The 26,972-nt window shown below is 39.1% G+C and overlaps 1 protein-coding gene across 6 annotated transcripts in view; it reads left to right on the plus strand.

Moving 5' to 3' along the window:
- LOC123511364 (bromodomain-containing protein 7-like) overlaps positions 1–26,972 on the plus strand; it is a 473,159-nt gene that overhangs the window by 173,005 nt on the left and 273,182 nt on the right. For all 6 annotated transcript variants that reach the window (XM_045267176.1, XM_045267179.1, XM_045267177.1 and 3 more), the window contains 2 exons: positions 1,379–1,549; positions 26,208–26,323. In XM_045267176.1, the coding sequence (XP_045123111.1) occupies positions 1,379–1,549; positions 26,208–26,323 (287 nt within the window). The remainder of the gene's footprint in view (positions 1–1,378; positions 1,550–26,207; positions 26,324–26,972) is intronic.

The following is a 26,972-nucleotide window of genomic DNA, read 5'->3' on the forward strand; positions in this document are numbered from 1 at the left end:
CTGGGTTTGAATTTGCCGGGTGAGGGACTGAACGCGGTAGCTTCACTGTGATTGGCTTGCTCCCCTCCTCTGTCTCTAGCGCTCTTGGAGCTAGATCCAAGATTCTTTAACAACGTCAGAGCAACCTCTTGCCGCGAAATGGCATCCATGAACACTTGGAGGGACGGTGACATTGTTGCTATCAGGTTGCTCAGAGGTTGCTGGGAACACCACCTCTGGAGGTGGTGTTACTGTATATATACATTTATAAACATTAAAATATTTAAGAGTTATTGTTCAAGTATAAATTATACATGAAATACCAAAAACAAAGCAGAGATGAGATGAGCCATAGATGAGCGAGACCGCGTCACTGGCCGGCTTCTTTTCTTTCAGACCTTTGCTTACGTGTTACTTCATCATGATGTTTATATGTTTTCCTCTATTGCCTGTTATAATGGATATCATATCTTAGTATTCATATATGCTCATGCCACGAGGATGACTTAGTCCGTGGCACTGAGTAATAGTAACTTACTAATGAAATACCGCGGTATTTCATTAATAATTCACTATCACTCAGTGCCACGGAGTTAAGGTTATCCTCTTGGCATGAGTGTATATGAATGCTAAGATATGATATCCATTATAGCAGGCAATAGAGGAGTGGAAACAAATATAATGGGGAAAGACAACACGCAGGCTAAAAGGGTCACATGAAGAAGAAGAAGCGACAGAGTCGCCGCGAGTCTCCCGCTTCGTCTGTGGCTCATCTTATCTCTGCTTTATTTTTGGGTATTCCATATAAGATTTCACTTTATGCATTACAAAACAATCCTTTCTTGGGGGCAAGGTTTGTAAAAAGCTAATAGAAATGTTGTTTTGTGAACATGAATGCGAGAATGTGAGAGAATTTGTACGTAGCTCCTCTAACTTCCAATGACTCATATGACATCATAAAAGTAGTGGTACACCGGTGGCCCAATATGCTGCCAAACGTATATATAAAATTTTTTTATTTAACCCATGTGGTATGTTGGAGACCAGCCCAGAACGCATCCCCCCTAATTCTATTATTTCCTATGGGAAAATTACGTCCGCTTAACGAATTTTCGCTCTACGAACAGCTTTGACACCCCTTATCCTGTTCGTTAAGCGGAGTATTACTGTATATATATATATATATATATATATATATATATATATATATATATATATATATATATATATAATTTTTTTTCTTTTTTAATTCCCTGGCCTCTAATGCCTGTAGGTAACTTGAAGAGTATTGGAAGTGATGTTAAGTTCCACCCATTAGTGGCACAGGCAATTTTATTTATAGTGGCAATTTATTTATAGTAGATATATTAGTAACTAACTCATACCATTCCCTTCCTAGGCTGACTTTGAGCTGATGTGTAATAACTGCATGACATACAATCAGCCAGACACCATCTACTACAAGGCAGCTAAGAAACTACTTCATGCCGGCCAGAAAATGATGTCACCAGAGAAGGTGCTGCAACTTAAGCGTGATGTACCCCTCATGTCACTACTCATCAAGGAACAGGTATTTATTTACATATATATATATATATATATATATATATATATATATATATATATATATATATATATATATATATATTTTTTTTTTTTTTTTTATACGTAGGGAAGAGGGCCAGCCAAGGGCAAAAAAAAAAAGTTAGAAAAAGGCCTACTTGAGCGCTGGCTCTCCAAAGAGTTCAAAAAGTGCCAAAACCGTCAGCCAGAATTAAGGGAGCAAATGCCTCGATACCTCCCTCTTAAAAGAAGACAAGTTGTAGGAATTTGGAAATACAGATGCAGGGAGGGAGTTCCAGAGTTTACCAGTGAAAGGGATGAATGATTGAGCGTACTGGTTAACTCTTGCATTAGAGAGTTGGACAGAATAGGGATGAAAGGAAGAAGAAAGCCTTGTGCAGCATGGCAGCAGGAGGAGGGGAGGCATGCAGTTAGTAAGATCATTAGAACAGTTACCATGAAAATAGCGATAAAATATAGAAAGGGATGCAACATTTCAGCGGTGAGAAAGAGACTGAAGACAGTTAGTCAGAGGAGGGGAGTTGATGAGACGAAGAGCTTTCGATTCCACCCTATCAAGCAAAGCTGTGTGACTGGAACCCCCCTAAACATGCGAAGAGTACTTTATACAGGGACGGATAAGGCCCTTATACAGAGTAAGCAGTTGGAGGGGTGAGAAAAACTGGCGGAGACGCCTCAGAACACCTAATTTCATAGAAGCTGTTTTAGCAAGAGATGAGATGTGAAGTTTCCAGTTAAGATTATGAGCAAAGGACAGACCGAGGATATTCATTGTGGAAGAGGGAGACAGTTGAGTGTCATTGAAGAAGAGGGGATAGTTGTCTGGAAGGTTGTGTCGAGTTAATAGATGGAGGAATTGAGTGTTGGAATTGAGTGTTTGAGGCATTAAAAACTACTAGATTTTCTCTGCCCCAAACGGAAATATTAGAAAGATCGGAAGTCAGGTGTTCCGTGGCGTCCCCGCGTGATCTGTTGATTTCCTGAAGGGTTGGACATCTCTGAAAGAACGTGGAAAGATGTAGGGTGGTATCATCAGCGTAGGAGTGGATAGGGCAAGAAGTTTGGTTAAGAAGGTCATGAAGTAAATGACTGCTGCTTTGTCTTCGTATCAATGGATTTATTATATGTTATTTTCATTTTTCATTTTCCATTTTGCAATTATTTCTATGGTCTGTTTTGAATTGTGAAATGTTTTAAGTTATTGCACAAATTACAACTCATAATTATCAATTTTTGCCTAAGCTTCATTCTCACAGTGAACTTATCTGAGCTGGGTGTTGTGGTACTGAGTTGCAACTTTGCCCCACTGAATTTTAAAGTCAGAAGTCAAAATTGCACACATTTTGAAAAGTTGGACTTAGCAAAGTAGGTCTCACTGCCAATTTTCTGCAACTTTAAACAAGAACAAAGATGACTTTTTAAAGAAATTGCTGTGGCTTGAGGAAAAGATGAGCCAGGAGGACATGGAGGAAGAGGATGACCTGTAGATATTAGTTTAGTCTGTGTTTTAAATAAAAATGTAAAAGAGAAAATGTTTTTCTGCATTATAAAAGCATGTTTCTTTTTTATCACATGTAAGTTTGCTTTGTAATATTGTGGAGTGACAATGGGAAGGAAGTCACAGTCTCAAAGTCACAGATTTGCAAGTCGCGCTTGGGAGCCCAAAAAATAGAGTTGCAAAGTCGCAGTTGTACCAGATCCAGCTGCACAGTTGCAAAGTCAAAGTTTGACCTGCCCCTTCTCAGGGTATAGATGTTGGTGACAGCCATACAGCTGTCATGTCCATCGGCCAGACTCATATCAGGGACATAGAGGGGTGTGTGCTCCATAGCTCCCTTGCCTGGCAGCCAGCCTCTTCTCCCTCACTGTGGTTTCAGCTGTAGTAAGGTGGCCTCTTTTCTTTGCTGCCTTTCCACTTAGACAGATGCTACATTGGCACCAGCCACTCTGCTCCCATGCTCAGTAGTCATCCTTATACAGGTATCCCTTGCTACTTGATGACTTGTTATTTGATATTTTGATTTTCCATTGGTTATGAATTAAGTCCACTCGTTTTCTGTTGTCCAGGCTCGTGTATCCAATTTTTAACCAATCACCAGAATTTAAACAAACCAAATGCACCGTGATCGTATCACCACCCACTCCACAGCTGCCATACATCAAAGTTCATTCCCGCTAGCTGTAGGGATCATTAGTAAACAAGATACAGGCAACCCCCGCTTAACGAAGGTTCACATAACAAAATTTTGCTACAACGAAGGTTTCATTTTACTACCATCTGCTCGTTTAACGAACACCAAACTCGCTTTAACAAAGTTTTATCCAGGTAATTTTTTCCAAGTTTGAAAGGCCTGCCGTATCACACAAGCCGACAGGCTTTTGAATACACCAGTGCCTCTCATGGACAACACTCGCACCACTCACTGCCCCTGTTCAAAACAATAATAGCGTCAGCAGCAGCTCGTCTTCCCTCGCTCAATTTACCACCAAAATGCCCTGCAATGTTGCGTAGTGTTGCTAAGAAGATCAGGAAGTCTCTTACTCTTGAAGTGAAGCTGGATATTATTCACAGACACGAGAGAGGCGAGAAAACTAATAGCATTGCTTGCCACCATCTTTACTCCATCTACTGTCTGTACTATTTTCAAGTCAGCAGACTCTATTAAGAAGGCTGGTGAGACCGTATCTTCCTTGCAAGCTAAAAGAACCACATGAACTAGTGACTACAATGGATAAAATGGAAAGCGTTGTGGAAATGTGGTACATAAGTTTTGTATGTGATACAATGATGCGCCCTTTGTTTACATTCCATAGGTTGCCGGTTAGTGTCTTTCTCGTTTCACTCTCCCTCCCTTCATAAATTTAAGATCATCAACATTATAAAGTTACATACATACATACATTAGTGTACATTATAATGACTTAGATTAAACTGCATAAATGTTTAACTTCATAATTTTTACTTTCATTAAACCTTTTACTGTACTATGATGCACTCTCGCTTTGTTTACTCTCAATGGAAGTTCAAGTCAGGGGTTAAACTTGTTATAATCGGTTCGCTTAACGAAGTTTCGCTTAACGAAGGGTTTTTTAGGAACGTAGCCGTTAAGCGGAGGTTGCCTGTACTGCTTTTTTTTTTTTTTTTTCGCTTGTCTTGTTTGTCCTCTGCAGGAGCTGCTGACCCAAGGTTCAAGTTTCCAGCATAGCCTTTGCAATGGTACTGGATAGAATTGTTGTTTTTATCTTCATTCACAATAATTGGTTCTTTCATCTTAATGTCTTATTTTCCTTTCTTTGGCTGCAGATAATTATGCACTGTTGTTTTTAGTAACTTTTTGTCTGAAAGCTGGAAAGCAAACTCAAGTCACCTGTAGCATCAAGATCAGTCTTTCACTTGTGTATGAGAGTAAGAATGAGTTGAAAAATTACAGGCTGATTGCATTAGTAAATACAGTAGGTAAAGTGTTCAGTGCAGTGTTGAATGAGAGATTGTGTAAATGGACTGAGTGAGCTGGAGTGTTAGGTGAAGAATAGACTGGTTTCTGCATGGACAGGAGGGCTCAGGATTCCAATTTTCTTCACACACTTCCTCATCCTAAATTTTTTTACATGCCCTCTTGCCCTTCCAGCTTCTTCTGTCACCAGATCTTCCTTGTCTATCTTTTCATTGCCATTTACTATTTTATACATTGTTATTAGGTCTCCTTGTTCTTTTCTATCCTGTAAGGTTGGCAGTCCCATTTCCTTCAGCCTTTCTTCATATGTTAGATCCCGTAGTTCTGGCACCATCTTTGTAGCTATCTTCTGGATCTGTTCTAATCTTCTTATATAATTTTTTCAACCTTGGTGACCACGCCAATGCTGGTGTTGACTAGGTAACCAAGTGTGGCAGGTTAAATAATAGGCAAGAAAGCATCTTTGAGGTTTATTGATAAGAACCTCTCTCCAAACCTGCCGGGCCCCTCCCCACCGACGCTCTCCCCCCAAACAATAACAATCCCACCAGACAAGTGACACATGTGAAGTGTGAAGTGCAATAATCAAATAGACTGAAGAGTTAACATACTCCCTCTCTCTTCCACAAAAGGAAAAGATTTCAAAGTAAAATTAACAAAGTACACACACAACCAAAAAAAAAAAAAAAAAAAAAAACAACAGCATATATCTGATGCCTTGCTCAAAATATGAAACCTCATAAAATTAAAAAAAATTAATAATATAGTTATACATAAACTTAAGCGAACATTTTTTTTCAATAATCACTCCATCCTAACAAAACATTTATACCTAACTTAAACTAACATTTTCAAAGACACTGGCTAGCTTCATACTGTTCACCCCCTTCTTTGTCATTACATCAGCCAACTGGGCCTTTGAATCCACCCAAAATATCTTCAACTCTCCTTTTTGAACCATTTCTTTGAGAGCAGCAATGTCAACCCTTAGTCTCTTTTCTGACACACTTTTAACTGAATAGACATTATCATAAAGTGAACGGTTATCTATCCAGAGTTCTACTGGCAACTTTCTTTCTTTACCATACAATATCTGACCCCACATATCACCAAGATAGTAAGCCATATCCACTGCCTCTGCAGCTGCTAAGGTCTCTGCAGCTAGAGTACTTTTTACAACTCTCCTTATTTTCTTTGCCTCCCAGTATAAAGGACAACTATTTCCATTTTCACCCACAAGAAAAATTACAAAACCACCAGCACTACTGAACCCATCAGGGAGACCAGCAAGGGAAGCATCACTCTACACAACCAACTTGTACTTAGAGATGTCGCTGAGTACAGGCTTTTCTTAGCCATTTATTTGCTTTAATCAAATCTTCTACTCTGGGATTATTTACTTTGCAGCTAAGTTCTAACACATCATATGACAGGTCTGGTCTTGAATTGGTACACAACCAACCTAGTTGGCCTACTAGACTCCTAAAGCTTTCCTTTTCTTCTTCATTACATTTTACATTCTTATTTAATCCTCTCACTGCATTTACATTTATTGGACATAAAGATTTACAGTACTCATTTTGATGTAGTGTGACACCTAGTTCATTCTGCACAATATCCAATCCAATGTATCTGAATACAGTATTGTTTTGCTCTTAACCTGAAATTGATTTTTGATTTGGGCAATTACCACTTTTTCAAATTTGTTTGTTCCTCCCCACAAGAAGTCATCAACATGCATGAGAAACATATCACATAATTCTCCCTCACAGTACCAGTAGAATGCTGCAGGGTCAGTTTTCACCTGGTTACATCCCATCTTCAACAGGAAAGTTTTCACAGTGAGGTACCATTTCCTAGCAGCATCATTGAGGCCATACACACACTCTCATCAATATGTGCTTCAAGAGGAGGAACAAGGTACACTTTACGATCAAACTGTTCACTCTGTAGGAAAGCAGCCTTAATATCAATGGAATTCACTGCCCACTTTTTAGATGACAAAATAGCAATAAAGGACCTTAACACCTCCTTGCTAACAGTTGGAGAATCTGACTGAATTTCCTCTTTTCCTCAAAGCCTCTGGCAACCAACCTTGCTTTCACTTTCTTTTTCCTGTCACTGTTTTCTTTTTGTGTTACTACCCACCGAACTGACAAAGCTTTTTGACCTACATTTGGGACTTCCTCATACACATCAAATTTCTTCCAATTTTTCATTTCTTCTTGTTTTGCTTTTTCAAGTTCAACATTTTCCTTATTTTCACAAGCCATGACTATTTCACTGGGTTTCTGCACTTCCTCCTCTTCTGAGACTGGTACCCATTTTTCTACATCACTTTTCCAGTCAAGGGCTGATATGCATCCATCTTCATGTTCAATGTTCCTCCAATTACTATATTTTCCTGTAGATTTTCCAGCTCGACTGTGCACAGTAACTGTCTGCCATTCATCGGAAGACTTCAATTGAAATCTTACTTTCTGCCCAATCTCTGGAATGCTTCTGACCATTACATTGTCCTTTGGAGTGCTTCCTGTAGTAGTGTTGTCCTCTTCATCATCAGTTTCATCACTACCTTTATCTTCTACAACATTTTCGACTGGATTTACCACTGCTTTTATCTCTTTCTCCTTACTGCTGACCTTTCTTCTTTTCTCTCTTTTCTCTGATGCCTCAACACATCAAGAAGTGCCTTTCTTCCTTCTTCCACATCTTTGTCAAAGTTGTAGGGTATCTCCTGAACATGTGTTTCATGGGCTTGTACAATGCCTGACCCATACTTCAAAATTAAAGTTTTGCCATCTTTTCCAATGACAGTAGCTGGTCCTTTCCATTCCTTTTGCTCCTCTCTTTTAAAGTATACTTTATCTCCATTTTCAAAGGCTCTTCCTGTGGTTCTTACTTTGTGTCTTAGAGCACGTCGTATTTTCTCAGATGTTTCTGCAGCGATGAAGGCTTTTCTTGCAGAGTGACTAGCATTGAGATGTTTAGCAACCATTTCACTAGATGTTGTACCCTCCAGGGCAGGAAGGTCATCACTCATGGTACAAGGCAATCTAGGATTTCGTCCATATACCAGTTGATATGGACTGAAACCTCCCACCATCTGAAGACAATTCTTAGCATTGACTGCCCATGCCAAAGCAACTCTTAAGGATAAATCTGGCTGCTCTGCCATTATTTTTGCCACCATTTCATCTATAATGGCATGATTACGTTCACACAGACCATTACTGAAAGGAGAATAAGCTGCTGTATGCATTACTTGAATGTTCATGTTCTCACACATCTCTAGGAAGATATTGTTGGCAAACTCACCACCATTATCACATAGAAACTTTCCAGGAGCTCCCAAACCAGTTCCCAACCACGTTTCCATAATCTTTTCAACTATCTCCTTTGGCTCTTTACTTTTTGTCACACATGATTTTGAGAACCTTGTTGCCATGTCTACCATATGAAGAAAATATATTTCTCCTTTTCTAAACTCCTTTAGGTCTATTGCTACAACTTCATTGAATTCTTTTGTCATATTCACACTTACAATTGGCCTTGATGGTGTCTTCTTGTACTTCATACATATCTCACAGTTGTTGGATATCTCTTCTGCCAGCACAAAACACATCTTGTCCTCAATCCCTGCATCCTTCATCAGCTGGATCAGTCTCTTACTTGTGGGATGACCAAATTGTTGGTGCAGTTTTTCAATCTTTTTCTTCTTTTCCTTTTCATCATCACCTAATGAGAACATTATTTCTTCTGTTCTCTTCCATAGTTCTTTCTCATCCCTTAGTGGAAGGCAGTAGTGTCCTGAGGAAGTGCACCTCAGTTTCACCTTTTTTCCATGAATCAGAGCAAAGTCATTTTCTAAGTCCAGTTTCATTTGTGCCTTTTTCATTGATTTTTTACTGAACAGAAGTGGAATTGAACAGTTCACCACATCAGTTGTCACATAAGCTTTATCACCTATAATATTCACTGGAAGTCTTACTTTCTTTAGTGATTTATAAACATTACCATCACCAAATTTGAATGTGGTTTCACTTTCCTCACCTTTTATGTTCATTTTCTCCTCTTCTGACAGGGTCTGTATGTATGCTTTCAGCCAATCTGCACCACACACTGTGGAGCTGCAGGCTGTGTCCAGAATAGCATAACTAACAGACTCTGTCATCAGCACTGACATAATTTCAGGACTCTCAACAACAGCATATGACTCTCCCTCTTTCTGTGTTTCCTCACATGCACTGTTGACATACACATTTCTAGGACATGCTGTAGACAAATGGTATTCTGATCCACACACATAACATTTCCTAACCTTACCATACCAGTCAACATAGTTTTTCTGACCATTTTTGTTACTTCTGTTGGCTCCAGCACTACTTCCTCTTCCTCTGCCTCCACACTTTCTTCCATGCATGACAACATCAACCTCCTCTGTGTTAAACACTGGCTCAGTCTTAACCACTACTGCAGGAGGCTCACTCACACTATAGTCCAGTCAAATGGTAATTTAGAAAGGAAAAAAATTACGGAAAGCTGCAGTTTGTTTTATTACCTTTATAATGGGGTACTTAATAACATATCAATTTTGCATCCCTCTATCACCCCGGTTTTGGCCGCCATCTTGAAAAAATGGTGACCAAAAACAGTTTTTTGTAAATATCTACCTTGATAATTATTTTACAGGGAAAGGTATTGAAATACAAATTATTCAAATTAAAATCTACACAAAAAGTGTTCTATACATTATTTTTGTATATTGCATGGTTTTGATGCTACACGCACGAGAACGTTCTTACTGTTTTTTTCGTTGGCCCTATTACTTGAAATGCTTAGGAAAATCTTCTTCTAGAGGTGTCCTTCCTCCTTTTTTCTGGCTTATATATTAGGACAGACAGTGAATACTCACTGGCGTAGTTACCACCCTTACACACAACCATCCACCCAAACATCATAGCCTATTTTTATGGAAATTATCTGAGCTTATCTTTAATCTTCTTCATGGGTTTCGCCTTCTGGCACTAAGAAAATTTCTAGCATCTCATCAGTGGGGTCATCACAGTCCTCCTCATCTATGCTTACATCAGAGTTGCTACAAGATAGTCCTTTACATGACGCACATATTTCACTGCATTTTAATCCTGACTTTCTGCAACTGCAAGTGGCTGTCATACATCCTTTGAGGCATTTACATGATATAATGTTTAGAAGATCTGGAGGAGCAGGGTCTTTGTTTGTGGCGATTGGGGCTAGTCCATTTTCAGTCTTCTTCCAACCCCAATCTGTAGGTGGCAAGTCAATTCCTAACCATTTCTGAACCTGGAGATAAGTGCGTAGAGAGTGAAACCGAGCAGCGGCGTCTGTAGGAGGCAAGGAACTCAAGGTAAATGTACTTCTACTTAATGTTTTGACAAAGCATTGATATCTCAAGTCACCAAGGATTTACATTCTTTGTTCCCATATAACTGAAGGATGAAAGCTTTTCCTGCTTCAGCGATTTCTGTTGGATCTGCATGTGGTTTCTTAAACACAGCTGCAAGTTCCTGAAGTTCTTCATGCTTTTCCAGGAGGTTTACAAACTTAAGTTTCCCTTTTTTGTAAAAGGCGGAAGTGGTATCAGCCCCACTAAATGCATGCAAGAAAAGAATATTGTCTTTAATGACTGATCCATACTTCATGGACGATTGTGTATACAGTTTGTTCTCTGTATTTCCTTTGCCTTGTTTTAGGAAATGTATGTTATTGTTTGATCCTGCTAATGCGGTCAGGATTACCAGAAGGTCTACATCTTCTCCAACTATTGTTACAGAATCAGTCTTGAAGGATTCTTCGATAGCTGTATTAACAATGAGTGTGTCTGCATCTTCACTAGCTTGTTTTACAGTAAATCCTTCTGAGGTCAACTTGGTGATGAGTTTTGTAATAAGTCTGCTCTTATTTCGCTCATTTGACAGAAATTTGCTCTGACTTGTTGTTGCTGGCATAGTTTCATCAAATATGGTGTCTCTTGTAGCACAAATTACTCGACGTGCACGTTCAGCGCCTTTTGTACCTTTGTCGTCTAGATTTTCTGGATACCCATCAAAGATAATGATGGCAGTCTCCTTGTAGTGCTTCCTCACATATTCAGCATATCTGTCCAAAATTGTTGAAAAGAGCTCTTGTTGATGCCAAACAACTCTATGCATAAGAAATCCCCCATCAACAACATAAACAGTATCTCCAATCTCAATGTCACACAAAGGTAAAAATGCTTCATAAAGTGAAGATTTCTTGGTTTTGCGCATTCCTGATTCATCAAACAGTGACAAGGGATGAGGAGCCAGTTCATGCTGAAAGTTTTGTTTTAATTGTTCTTGTGATTTTTTTAACATATGAAATTCTTCTAAATAACATCTCAGGATCAGCTGAACATGCAAAATCTTTGTTTTTTACTCCCGTCTTGGTAGCTCCTAGGGGGTTTGACTCTTTTCTTTCTTTGAAACTTGACTTTTGCAAAATTGTCGCCAACAATATTTGACATAGAAACCAATCCAACTTCATAAGCACTATGAGGATTAGTTCTTTCATCTCCTGTTAATCCTGTACTTATTGACATAATGCCATCAAAATCTGGAAATGGTGGATGTGATGAAAACCATTCCATGAAGTTCTGAAGATCTTGAGCATCTCTTGAAATACGTGATTTTCTGGCGTCTACATGTTGCTCTGATGTACTAAAAGCAACATCACAATATTCTTCAATCTTCTCTGTGATCTTCAGAGTGGTAGGCATTCCAATCACCCACTTAGTAAGCATTGAATCAGTCATCCCTCTGCCATGTGTCAGCCCACCAGAACTCTTCATAGATCGCATCAATGTCTGTTCAATGGTCATGTCGGACCAGATCCCAGACCAAAACTTATCTGACCTTCTTATTGTAAAATAGCCTCTTTGTACATAATCCTCATATTCCTTGGGGGTGAGGTGATCTTTGAGATTAAACATGTCTTGAAGGTACAGATGAGCAGACTTTGCATAGAGAAAGTGACCACTAGCATGGAAGTAGGGTAGCATCTTTTGGATTGTTTCAAGGTGTAATTGCCAGTTTCCTGAACGTTCTGCTTCAATGAATTGCTTAACCAGGGTTACCATTTCAAAGTACTGGACCCAAAGTTTTGCAGTGTCACCCTTGCTCTTCATTTGGTTAATAATGCCATTGAACCTACGGAGCACACCTTGCAGTTGTTCATCATCAATCGGTGTGGAATCAGTCTCCTGTAAAGTTCCCTCTATTGTTGACCTTTCTTCAGAGGAGAGATTGAGTTCATTCAGGATAATTGTAGCCAGTGCAGCATGTACTAGTATGTGTGCTCTGAGTGCTCTTCCATAGGCATGGCCACTCAGCATTTTGTCTACAGAGGCACTTGCGTATACTGTACTTAAAAGTTCTTTAAGTCCACTTCCATTCATGATGTAACCAATGGCACCCATAAACGACATCAGTAAGTGAAAACCACCAAGACGCACAACAACATTACTTAGTGGTGATTCTTGTCCACAGCTTGCAACAATGTCACGAGCCCGAATATACAAAGGCTGGTCAAACGTTACAAAGCAAGTTTGCTGTTTAAACTCTTTGCATTTCTCCACAGCTTGGTTAAGAACTGTGTATATTGTGTTATATTCATTAGGTGGAGCATTTTGGAATGGAAGGTATGAGATATGAGATACATCATAGGGCAGGTGTGCAGAACATTTCTCCATGAAACCATTCCATCCTGGAAATTCAGACTTCATTCGCCATTTTCCATACAACCACTGGAGTTCCCTTGTTGATACTGAGATTGTGGCAGGGACTGGATTGATGTTTAATATATCTTGGACGGTTACATTCAATAGTCCTGTGTTACCTTTCCTTTCATAGAGTTTAATGGGAATGTGGCCAAATTGTCCAACAGTGGATGCAGAAGGGACCTTTACTAATCTTTTGATAGGTTTATCTGAACTAGAATCAGTTGGAGAAGGAGTAAGGCACTGAATTCCTCCCATACTGTGAAAGGTATTAAACCCATCAATGGTACAGATGTTAACATCAGCATTGTCGAAAACAAACTGAGTAAATGAGTCACTCTGAGGCTCACTGTCTGGATGCAACAGTGCTGATACTTGAAAGAGGGCAGCCTCAGCATATGGAGCACACAGCCCCAGAGCTGAGAGAATATTAAGTAGATGCTTTGAGCCGTACTTTTGACTAAGATGAACAGCAAGGCCTATTTGCAAAGGGGATTTGAATGAATTTGGTCTGGCCGCTGTTAGAATAGCATGTGAAATAGCTGTACACTTCTTCTCCCACTTTCTTATATCTCCTCTCTTGTTCTTCATTATCATAGTTTTAACAAGGCAATTGAGTGTATCTGGTATAAGAGAGTCCAAACCCGTCAGGAATTCATTTGGTGTTGGATACTGATCTATCTCATAAAGTTGTGACCTAACATCCTCAGCAATTATGGTCGCGGCTGTTTTCACTATCCTAAGTCTCTCCTCTTTCTCATCTTTACTCCTATTATTTGCATACCATGCATCAGACAGAATTTTGTTTCCTGTGTCACGAAAACACACTACTGGTTTTCTGGCTTTGTTTACAGTTACAATAATGTCTTCTCCATACTTAAGTTTCAGTTCAGATTTTATTGTTTTCTCATTTGGCAGCTCCCCATCATATCCATCAAAAATTTCACTGAAAGAAAATTGGCATTCTTCTCGATTTTCCTCAAGATAAGTAAAGGCATGATTCATTGCCTCTGACACTGTACAACTTTTGGGACGACCACGTTTTTCTCCACGGGACGGTGTGTAAAACTTCTTCATACATTTTGAATGGTACCGAGCCTCTGCAGCAACTAAGTCAACTACATTACATATACGGGTGTTAACTAGTTTACCCCACTCATCATTCCTTTTATCACTCACTTTGGAAATGGTGTCCTTAATATGAAGAGTCTCTACACGGTGCACAGTCTCACGATCACTTACAGGTTTTTTGCCTTGTTTTTCGTAAAACTCATCTGATGCATTTTCACCACAAAACAGACAGTCATGAAGAAAATCAAAGTTAGAGTCTTGATATCTCAGCATTTGCTTAGGATCTGTACTGGTTTTATGTCTTGATTGAAAAGCTTCAGCACTTCTTTCTTTCGTATACACTTTCCTACATTTTTCATGCACTGTGACACTTTTTAGTCCTTGTAAGAGAGAGTGCTTTCCGTCTTTCCATTTAACACTGAAGTCTATCAATGTTCTTACACCTTTTTCCTTAACCTCACGAGTGACGCCCTCAGAAAGTACGCCTTCGCAAATGAGGCATTTCCCCGGTGAAGCCATTTTCCAGATAATATTGAGGTCTAATAGTAGGTTAACAGTCCTCGTTCATACTTTCTGAAAGCAAAAGAAAGAAACTACAATTAATGCAAGAACTTGATAAATGATTGAATAACTTTACTACCAATAATACATAAGTAGGCGCAAAATTTAAGAAATGTATGATATATGCGTACCATTAGCATCGAAACCAAGCACCATACAGAAAATTATATAAAACATATTTTGTAGAAAATCTTTCATAGAATAGTTTTTATATTAACACTTCTTCCTCTAAAGTTAATATTAACCGAGATATTTACAAAAAACTGTTTTTCGCCGCCATTTTTTCAAGATGGCCGCCAAAACCGGGGCGATAGAGGGGTGCAAAATTGATATGTTTTTATATACTCTATTATGAAGGTGATGACACTAATTGCAGCTTTCCGTAAATTTTTTCCTTTCTCATCATTTTCTTTGTCTCATTTGACTGGCCTACTATTGCTTGATGCACCACCCAGTGACAACATTTCCTGACTTCCAAAAAATTTCTTGAGGGCTTGTTGCATGGAATCAAACATCTTATCTGGCTCACTGAAGGACACAGCTGTCAACGCTATTTGTTTTTCTTTAACATCTAGGCCTGCATTGTCTAATAACTTGAATGCCAAAATACACTTAGGAATACTCACTTTATACTTCTCCAAAATTACATTTCTCTTCACAAATTCCAAAGTGTACTTTTCCATTGTATCTTCCTTTACCTTTTTATAGCTGTCAAACCTTGTCCATGCCTCATATGCAGCAGACATCTCATCCTTCTGGTAACACTTATCCAGATGTTGAAGCAAAATTTTTTGCTCCATCTTCTACAGCCAAATGTTCTATATTCACTTCATCAAAAATCTTGCTTCTCACCTCACTTCCTTCCGGGAATGACAGGGCGACCGTCACGTGACAGCTTGCTTCTTCTTTTCTACATTTATGACAAGTTGCCATGCCTTCAACTCTTGCTTCCATCGGTCGTAACTTTTGTTGCCTCCAAAAGCTGGAACACGGGCCTGGGAACAAACATCTCCGTCACGACTCATCTTTCCTTTGTCTTCTCTCTTCTAAATCCTTGCCAGTCTTCTCCTGCCACACTAACTACGCTCTGCTACCATTTCTTGACTAGGTAACCAAGTGTGGCAGGTTAAATAATAGGCAAGAAAGCATCTTTGAGGTTTATTGATGAGAACCTCTCTCCAAACCTGCTGGGTCCCTGTCCACCAACGCTCTCCCCAAAACAATAACAATCCCACCAGACAAGTGACACATGCAAAGTGTGAAGCGCAATATTCAAATAGACTGAAGAGTTAACATGAGACACCACACCACAGCTGCATATTCCAGCTTTGGACATATCATGCTGGTGATGATTTTCTTCATCATATCTTTGTTCATGAATTGAAATGCCACTCTTATATTACTCAACATTTTATATGATAATCCAGATATCTTACTTATGTGTTTTTCAAGGCTCAGATTTTCTTGTATGATCACTACGAGATCTTTTCCTCTTTAGTCTTCATTATTTGTTCTTCTCCCATCAAATAGTTCCATACCAGTCCTTTACTCTTTCCTAGTTCCATTTTGTGATATTTCTTGGCATTAAACTCTAATTTCCACTTCCTGCTCCAATCATAGATCTTGTTTATTTTTTCCTGCAATAGCAGACAGTCCTCTCTGGTTTTGATAACTCTTAGCAGCTTTGCATCATCAGTAAGCAAATAAATTTATATAACTGTTTACCCCAATGTGAATGCTGTTTACATAAATCTGACCATTGTGGCACTCCGATAGTTACTTTACCCCAAGATGAGTATGTAACTCTGATCACAGTTCTCGTTTCCCTATCCTTCAAATAATCTCTTGTCCATTTTACCAAAGTTCCTCACAGTCCTCCTATGTGCTCTAGTTTCCAAAGTAGTCTTCCATGAGGGACTTTATTAAATGTTTTTTTAATATCCAGGTATACTGTGTCCACCCATCCATCTCTGTTTTCCAGTCCTGCAATAACTAGAGCAGAAGTTTAATAAGTTTGAGACACATGACCTCCCTGTCATATACCCAAATTCTCTGTTTCATATGATTTGCTCCTCTTGTAGAAATTTGATCCATTTTCCTATGATAATTATTTCACATAACTTCCCCAAGACACTTGTAAGTGACACTGGTCTCTAGTTTAGTGGTTCAGTTGCCTTTCCTACTTTAAATATCGGTATATGTTGGCTCTCTTCCATTTTAGTGGAACTTTCCCTTCATTTATTGAACTTGTAATTATTTCCTAAATTGGATCCAGTAGTTGCTCTTTACATTCTTTTAACACCCAACCTGATACACCATCTGGCCCCATTGCTTTTCTAACATTCAACTTATCCAATAATCTTCCAATATCCTCTTTGTGCACTGCTATCTCCTGTAATCCTTGGCAGTGCAATGTCCTATTAGGTTCGGTGAAATTTTCTTCTGCAGTGAACACTGTTTTTGAAGCTCTCTTTCATTATTTCATACATTTCCTTCTCTGTTTGGTATGTCTTCCCTCCTTTAATTATTTTTTCAATTGTTTCCTTGTTCTTTGTTTTGTCATTTGTAAACTTGTAGAAAAGTTTGGGTTTGTCTTTGCTTTTATTCACCATGTCTTTCTCAAAGTTTCTTTCTTCCTCTCTCCTTACTCTAATATATTAATTTCTGGCATCTTTTTACTGCTGTCTGTTATAGTCATTTCTCTGTTTTATGAGTTTTGTCCACGCTTTATCCTTTGCCTTTATAGCTTTTATGCTTTTAGCATTGCACCATAAATGTATTTTTTCTTAACTCTATAAACAGGTGCAAAATTTTTTACTTCTTCATTATATATCTGCAAGAATATGCCATATTTCCCTTGTACTCGTATTGTGTTTCTGTATATAATGTTTCTCTTCTCAATATAAAAAAAAAATGGATCCTTAATTTTTCAAAATCCAATCTTGCATAATTTAATCTCTCTCTGTAGTAGTCATCTCTGTAACTTATCCCATCTTCCTCCAAAGTTTGCATCTCTAATGTCACATGATCACTTCTCCCCATTGAACTAAGATACTGTATGATTGGAGGGGGCTCTGGTTTCTTTGTGAAAACTAGGTCAAACAACAATGATTCTTCTTCCTCCCTGTACCTTGTTGACTCCTCCACCCACTGATCCATTGCATTAACCATAGTCAACTATAACACTTCCTCGCTCCACTGCCCAGCATTATCCATTACTTCCATCTCTCTCTGGTTTACTTTTTTGCAGTTAAAATCTTCAACTAAAAGTATCCTTCTATCTCTTCATATTATGTTATCTAGGCACTTTATCACCTCTCTTTGCATATCTTTATGTTCATCAGTTCCCCGTGTATTTGTCTTAGGTGGCACATAATAACTATAATTTTTCTCTTCTTCAGTTCCTCTGATTGTTACTCCCATTACTTCCATTTTGTCCTCACCATATTGCACATCCTCCACACATATATTATCATGAACCATTATTATCACTCCTCCTATTTTATTCTTCCTGTCTCTCCTCCAGCTACTATTTCCCTCCTCTGTAAGGGGAGGCGACGGCAAAAAAATGCAATTTTTTTACCCAAACTTCAAAATTGAGAATTAATACTGCTATTATCCTTGAAATGTCTAGTTTTCTGTGAAAGCAGCAAGTTCCTATTTTAATTCCTTATATGTTTAAATCGCCTTGACACACTGTAAAGGTCTCTTTAAATGCCCCGCCACTTGGTAGGCAACATGACTTGTCATCGCTTATGATTTTGTAACTTTTTTTTTTCTAGTGTATTTATATTATAGACCTTCATATGGTAACATCATAACATAGCAGGAGGGACAGTGTATATCTTGTGGGAGCCAGTGAGGTCGGCAGTCATAGGCAGTGTCTTGCCGGACGTCTTGGAATGTAGATATGTAGTGCTCTGCAGCTAATCGTCTTTTGATTTTTCCACACACTCCCTGCAAATTAGAACATTGAAAGTCATGGGTTGTCAATCAAAGATGAAGACCAACCAGAGAGAAAGGATGAAGAAGCTGAATGAAAGGAGAAGGTAGAAAGAAGAGTGCAAAGATCTCAGTCGCTCGGCGCAGTGACATTCGCCACCACCCACTCATGACCTGACTCCGGTCACACATGTGTCCTCTCCACCACCACCACTACAGCTTGTTCCTTCAATCGCACAGCTGTCAGCTTCACCATCACAAGCAACAACTGAGTCACAAAAGCAAGGATGGATACACGTTTTCATCTTTTGAAAAGCAAGATTCCTCCTTGTGAAGATGAAAAATTCATTATTTTTCAGTCACAACTTGAAAATCTGGTATCAAGAACATGTACCAAATGCTGGGTACCAAGACAATGAAAGCAACAAATAACAGCTTTGATGCCTCCATCACTGTCACGTGTTCCACATACGGTAACAGTGACACGCCAGTAACACTGTCACTTGGTAGATGATGCTGGGAAGAAAAGAGACCTCACTGAAGTGAACTGCAAGCTTGTATATGAGGTAATAAATGACCTTGGCTGTGCAGAATTGAACAGAATTGCCCAAGGACTAAGCATGTAGCTAACAAACATCGTGATATGCACTGCTCAACAGAAAACGGCTCATATCTCAAAACTAAAGTTACTGATATTTTGAGCACAGTATCTCTGTTAGTTTTTAAGTAATTTCAGATAGAAGGGTATCAATGGAAAGAGGAAACAGAGGAGATTTTTATCATCATGAGACATTTTGAAAAAACTATAGTTATATCTCTGGAAAAAGTTAAAAAGGAAAAAAAAAGAAGGTAGTTTTTGTCATCAATATTCATTTAATTTATTTCATATATGAATTACGATAATCAAAATGTTTCACGATGGGAAAAAAGATACATACATCTACAGCATGTACACTTATTTTCAAAGTAGTAGGTTGAAAAACATACAAGAAATAGCAAAGAATGCCAATGCTATTTATTACCGTTTTCAGCACGTATTATATATTCTTTCTCTGGAACTAATTATCATATTTCAATAAAACTTGGCCTTTTTTGTAATTGAGGTACTAATACATAAACACACCAGATTTCATAAGAATCTGACAAAAACAAAAAAAATTACACTTCTTAAGTAAAAACTGTTGCCTCCCCTCAACCCCTTCAGTACTGGGATGCATTTTTACCATGAATCTTGGGGATACTGTAGTTTGACAATTATATTTACATTAGGAAAGGTTTATCGAGGTCAGAAGATTAATGGCCTGAGTCTTCACTATTTCAATCCTTGTATACATTTCTGGAGCTGTATAAAATCACCAAAATAGTAAGCAGAATAGATATGAATACGTGTCATGGTATTGAAGAAGTTAAGATGCTATCACACAGGCAACTTTACTAGTATCTTGCCACCAATACAGGCATCTTGGTACCAATACTGGTGGCTAGACACTGCCAATCATGAAATGCTAATCATTGTCATCTTGAAACCAGTAGTGGCATCTTTATTTACATTCTCTCACCTTTTTCATGGGCATTGTCTAGCCATGGAACAAATTATTTGGTCCAGGGATGCTCTTGATCTCTATCAGGGAAACAAGTGTTTGTGGGACAACAGGTATAACCAATATTTGAAGAGAAATATTAAGAGAAAAGTTTTCAAGAAATTATCAGGTCTGAATGGGTATTCTCAATTCAATACATATTCAAATCTATCATAAAAGAAATTGTTTGGTTATAAGTTAGAAGGAATCTATAAAACCAACTTTGTGTTTTTATACAAGAGGGGGAGCTGGCCAAGGGCAACAAAAAAACAAAATAAGAAGGTTCACTTGATTGCCAGTTCCCTTAAAGATAAGTAGAGTTAGCCAAAAGTCTGGGACAAATAACGTGAAACCTCCCTCTTAGAAAAAGTCAGGTCATAGGAAGATGGAAATACTGAAGCAGGCAAGAAGTTCCAGAGTTTACCAGAGAAAGGTATGAATGATTGAGAGTACTGATTAACTCTTGCCTTTGAGAGTTGGACAAATAGGGATGATAGGAAGATAGCCTTGTGTTGGGAAGCCGCAGAATGAGGTGAGGCATGTAGATAGCAAGATCAAAAGAGCAGTTAGCATGAAAATAGCAATAAAAGATAGTGTACTATTTGCTGCCACCATTGTACTATGTGTACAGAACTCTTACTCTCTCTGCCCTCCCTGGGACAAGTGAAAATCAAAACAGTAAGAAATAGATTAAATTTTAATGACATATAAAAGTAACAAAAATATACTTTCTCTTTTTGTTGTTAGCAATGCACTTACATAATATGATACTACTGTGAGCATTTCAGTCACAGACTCATCCTAACACTAAATTAACTAACATGTCACATGGCCTGTATGGGGAACTAGGGACAAAGGGAACAACTCAACTGGCAGATTCTGGTATATCAGGCATCTCTCTCTCTCTCTCTCTCTCTCTCTCTCTCTCTCTCTCTCTCTCTCTCTCTCTCTCTCTCTCTCTCTCTCTCTCTCTCTCTCTCTCTCTCTCTTTGCTCTTCATACACTCTCGTCTCTCTTTCTTACTTGGAGTCTCCAGAGCCAGCATCACATGTGTCAGAGGTTCTTGACAGACAAGGGCTGGTTGCCTTCCATAAGTGAGGACAAGTTCAGGTTAGATATCTGGTCTAAAGGATCCACGTGGGGTATTTATGGTCACGAGGAACACCCAGGGCTGTTTTCATCCGTACTTGTCGAAAAGTGAGTATGAAGGGGAGCCTAACTGTGTGCCCGTATGAATAACCTCTGTGACGTCACCAGGCTTTGTACATGTAGTCCCTATCTGTGTCATTGTTCCCCACATCTAATATTTCCTACTCTAGAAGTAATAATACATTTAATAATAGTATGAGAGTGAAGAGTATAATGATTTCATAGTGGATCCTTTAAAAAGGGATCTCAATGCCTCCTTACCTGCTACAACCAGTATACAGTAAAACCTTGCTTGACGAACGTCTCTAAGGACGAACAATTCGGGAGACGACCAAAAAATTTGTCAATATATCAACCCAGGGGACGAACGATATTTTGGGTGACGAACACGGTTAAACGGCTCGCGGCAGGCGAACCGTTTGTGTGATAGCCAATCCGCTATCACACAACAACCAAACAAAACATAAGCACAAAAGAAAATAGAAACAGGAACATATGAAAAATATTACATAACATAATCTCCGTGCCACCACGATTTTCTCCTGTTTTTCCTGGGCATGGTGATGTTACCGGCACGCTCTACTGTAGCTTCCTCGGCAGTATCCTCACTGCTCTGGTGGCTCTCAGCGTTGCTGTAATCATCATCCTGGCCATGTCCAAGTACTGCAGATTGTGGCACATCCATCGCAGCTGTTTCCTCGCTTGCCTGGCAAGGAACACCGCCCTACTGCCCGCTCCTCTCACACTGAGCATCACCTCTGAGGATCAAAGGAACTTCCTGGCCACGTACCTTTAACTTCCCTTCTTGGAAGTCCAAACTTGCTCCCACAGGGGTTAGGAAGTCGATCCCCAGCAGACAAGGGTCCTCCAAGGCAGAGATGAAGACTGGCAATCTTTCCATGTTTCCCACGCCGATGTTCACTATAATGGGGCCCCACATAGCAGCACTGACTTGTGACGCTACACAGCTGTTGTGTAGCTCTGGCACGCTGCGCACATCCAAAGTCCTCTCTCATGACTGTCTTCTCGGATCTTGTCTGTCTTCCTCCCCATCCTCCTCTCCTCCATTTCATCATGCCATCAACGTCCAGTCTTTCCAGTAAATAACCTTTTCTTTTTTATTCATTTTATTATCATTTTGATAGTTTTTCTCGCCCCTCCAACTGCTTACTCTGTATAAGGGCCTTATCCGTCCCTGTACGGAGTACTCTTCGCATGTTTGGGGGGTTCCAGTCACACAGCTTTGCTTGATAGGGTGGAATCGAAAGCTCTTTGTCTCATCAACTCCCCTCCTCTCACTAACTGTCTTCAGTCTCTTTCTCACCGCCGAAATGTTGCATCCCTTTCTATATTTTATCGCTATTTTCATGGTAACTGTTCTACTGATCTTGCTAACTGCATGCCTCCCCTCCTCCTGCGGCCACGCTGCACAAGGCTTTCTTCTTCCTCTCATCCCCATTCTGTCCAACTTTCTAATGCAAGAGTTAACCAGTACGCTCTATCATTCATCGCTATCACTGGTAAACTCTGGAACTCCCTCCCTGCATCTGTATTTCCAAATTCCTACAACTTGTCTTTTTTTAAGAGGGAGGTATCAAGGCATTTGCTCCCCTAATTCTGGCTGACGGTTTTGGCACTTTTTTACTCTTTGGAGAGCCAGCGCTCAAGTGGGCTTTTTTCTAACTTTCTTTTTTTTGCCCTTGGCTGGCCCTCTTCCCTACGTAAAAAAAAAAAAAAATAAAATAAATAAATAAATAAATAAAAATTAGTTAAGTAAAACAATTTAGGCTTTCTATAATTATTTTGTTCATGTCATGCGTACATTAAAGGTCTATTTTGAATGGGTTTTATGGAAAAAAGTATGATTTTTTTGGGTGTCTGGAACGGATTAATGGTATTTCAATACATTCTTATATGAAAAATTGATTCAGGGGACGAACAAATCGGGTGACGAACAGGATTTAGGAACGAATTATGGTCGTAAGCTGAGGTTTTACTGTAATAGCAAGATATGCAACATTCTGGCAGTGAGAAAGAGGCTGAAGACACTCGGTTAGAGAAGGAGACTTGATGAGATAAAAAGCTTTAGATTCCACCCTATCTAATAAAACTGTGAGAGTAGAATCCCCCTTCCCAACCCCCCTCCAAAAAAAAAAAAAGCATGCAAAGAGTACTCCATACAAGGATGGGTAAGGCCCTAGAGTTAGTAAGTTTTCTCTGCCACAATCATAAATCTTGAAAAAGATCAGAAGTCAGGCGTTCTGTGGCGTCCCTGCATGATCTGTTGACTTCCTGAAGGGTTGGTCATCTCTGAAAGGATGTGGAAAGATGTAGGGTGGTATCATCTGTGTAGGAGTGGATAGGGCAAGAAGTTTGGTTAAAAGGTCATCAATGAATAATAGAAAGAAAGTGGGTGACAGGACAGAACCCTGAGGAGCACCACTATTGATAGATTTAGGAGAACAGTGACCATCTACCACAGCAGCAATAGAATGGTCAGAAAGGAAACTTTAGATATAGTTGTAGCAAATAGGATAGAAACTTTAGTAGGGCAGTTTGAAAATCAAAGCTTTATGCCAGACTCTATCAAAAGCTTTGATATGTCTAATGTGACAGCAAAAGATACATCAAAATCTCTAAAATAGAATGACCAAGACTCAGTAAGGAAAGCCAGAAAATCACCAGTAGAGTGACCTTGACGGAAGTCATACTGGGAATCAGATAGAAGATTGTAAAGTGACATATTTAAGAATCTTTTTATTCAGGATTGATTAAAAAACTTTACACAAGCAAGAGATTAAAGCTATTGATGGCAGTTTGAGAGATTAGAACGGTCACCCTTTTTAGGAACAGGCTGAATGTAGGCAAACTTCCAGCAGGAAGGAAAGGTAGAAGTTGATGGACAAAGTTGAAAAAGTTTGGCCAGGTAAGATGCAAGCACAGAAGCACAGTTATTGAGAACAATAGGAGGGACCCCATCAGGTCCATAAGCGCCTTTCGAGGGTTTAGGCCAGTGAGGGCATGGAAAACATCATTGCAAAAAAGTTTAATCGTAGGTATGTAATAGTCAGAGGGAAAAGGAGAGGAAGGAACAAGCTCAGAACCATCCAAGGTGGAGTTGTTAGCAAAGGTTTGAGAGAATAGTTCAGCTTTAGAGACCGATGAGATGGCAGTGGTGTCATCAGGATGAAATAAAGGAAGGAAAGGTGAAGAAGTGAAGTTGTTGGAGATGTTTTTGGCCAGATGCCAGAAATCATGTGGGGAGTTGGAGTTTGAAAGGTTCTGACATTTTCTAGTGATGAGAGAATGTTTGGCAAGTTGAAGAACAGACTTAGCATGATTCCAGGCAGAAATCTAAAGTGGATGAAATTCAGGAGATGGAAAGCTGAAGTATCTTTTGTGGGCAGCCTCTCTATCATGTATAGCACGAGAACAGGGTGTGTTAAACCAAGGTTTAAAAGATTTAGGTTGAGAAAAAGAATGAGGAATGTATGCTTTCATGCCAGTCACTATCACCTCTGTTATGCATTCAGCATACAGAGTTGGGTCTCTGACAAGGAAACAGTATTCATTATATGGAAAATCAGCATAATACCTCCTCAGGTCCCCCCAACTAGTAAAGGCAAAATGCCACAGCCACCTCCATTTTAGGGGATCCTGAGAAGGGATTCAAAAAATAGGACAAGATACAGAAATGAGATTGTGATCGGAGGAGCCCAACGTAGCCATAAGCATAAGCAGAATGATTAGAGGTAAGGAAATGATAAAGAATGTTGGGCATGTCTCCAAGACGGTCAGGAATTCGAGTAGGATGTTGCACCAGTTGCTCTAGGTCATGGTGGATGGCAATGTTGGAGGCTAGTTCACCAGGATGGTCAGTGAAGGGAGAGGAAAGCCAAAGCTGGTGGTGAACATTGAAATCTCCAAGGATGGAGATCTCTGCGAAAGGGTAGAGGGACAGAATGTGCTCCACTTTGGAAGTTAAATAGTCAAAGAATTTACTATAGTCAGAGGAGTTAGGGGAGAGAGAGACAGCAAAGATAATTTTAGTTAAGAGTGACTACTGAATCTAAGCCAGATGGTGAAGAACTCGGAAGATTCAAGACTGTGGGCACGAGAGCAATTTAAGTCCATTGCACATGTAGATGCAACATTCAGCTTTGGAGTGAAAATGAGGATAGAGAAAATAGGAGGGAACAAAAAAGGGGGTACTGTCAGTTGCCTCAGTAAAGGAGGATATTCAGTGTAGAATATTGTTGAGAAAGAGGGGATAGTTGTTTGGAAGGTAATCTTTATGTAGCCAACTGATCTGTTCTGAGGCCAAAAACATATGTTGCATATATGATAGGAAGAGCACTCCTTGCCACTGGTACTGTCAGCTAGATGCCAGTAGAAGAGACTAGAAAATGTGTCATTACATACTGCCACTTGCTTAGGGCTCTTGCTCAGAGAAAACTAATTTAGCTAAAGAACTGCACAAAACGTTACCAAATTTGATAAATACTTTCATGGTGAGAGAGAGAGAGAGAGAGAGAGAGAGAGAGAGAGAGAGAGAGAGAAAGAAAGAAATGTGAACTGAGCATATTGGAGGCAAGATGCTGGGCATTCACTGCATCAACCAGCGGTGATGTACCTGGAACCAGCTCATAACTCAGATTTTGCCTCAAAACATAGAAACAACTAGGTGACAGCTCATATCTCAAATTACTTGTATGTCAAAGTGCTTATAACTCAAGGTTTTTAAATTGATTTTTATGGGATTTTATACATGTATAGTGTTATTTTGAGGTTTCAACATTTCTAAAACCAAATCAATTTCTATTTGTCCTTTGAGATTTTGTGGTCCGTTGGATCTAAAATCTGTTAGATTAGGATCCATTAAATCAAGGGCTGAGTGGATTGTTAATTCTTACTCTTTTGTCTTTGTTTAATTCTTATGACCTCTTATGCTCCTCTTATTTCTCACAGAAATGTGTGGTATGGGAGTGTGAGAATGAAGACGGAACATCTTTTAGGTTACAAAACAAAGATAAAAAAGTGAAAGAATCTCTTTTTTTTACTCTCTTTAGATAATGTTTTTTTTGTGTTTTTTTTTTCTTTCCGTAGCTGGGCTTTGAAGTGGTCCCATCCTCAATGAATGCAGCACCAGAAGGTGATGATACTATTGACACTGAACCCCTTGAATCCATGGATGAAGATGGAGACAGCAAAGATCCTCACTGGTCAGTTCTTGTTTTCTTCATTAGTTTTTTAAGGTTTACTACCATTTATTACTTTCCCACCACTTGAATCTTTGTTGCAAGCTGCTCTTTTTATCAATCTACTTTGAACACTGCTATTCATACACAATCTGTTCCATGAAACTATATGAATAATTAATAATTTTTTCCCTTAAGAAATAATGTAAATTGGGTTAATGTGTTCCAGACCCACAGATAATTATTTATTTGACCTTGAACTGATGGTGATTGTTCATGTAATGGTACACCATCCGGTTTTGAGGGAATTGGTGGTGGTCACTAGCTAGCCTCTTTTATTTATGTCTCCTCTCACCTTATCAGGCAATAAAGAGGGGAGTTTTCTTTTTCTTTCTTTGCCTCCTAGAATTCATCACATCATATCATTTCATTACAACAAGTGAATGTACTTGGATTGTGTATCACGAATAGTAAATGTATTATTTTTACATTGTCATGTTCATGTGTATGTGGAGAGAGAGAGAGAGAGAGAGAGAGAGAGAGAGAGAGAGAGAGAGAGAGAGATTATCAAGTTGGAAGTTTTCTTGTGTGTGGGTATTTGCACCTGCTTCCCAACCTTATTTACACACACACACACACACACACCTAGAGGAAAGGGAAAAAGAGAAAGTAC

Source organism: Portunus trituberculatus, chromosome 31 (genome assembly GCF_017591435.1).
Source record: "Portunus trituberculatus isolate SZX2019 chromosome 31, ASM1759143v1, whole genome shotgun sequence".
NCBI lineage: Eukaryota > Metazoa > Arthropoda > Malacostraca > Decapoda > Portunidae > Portunus > Portunus trituberculatus.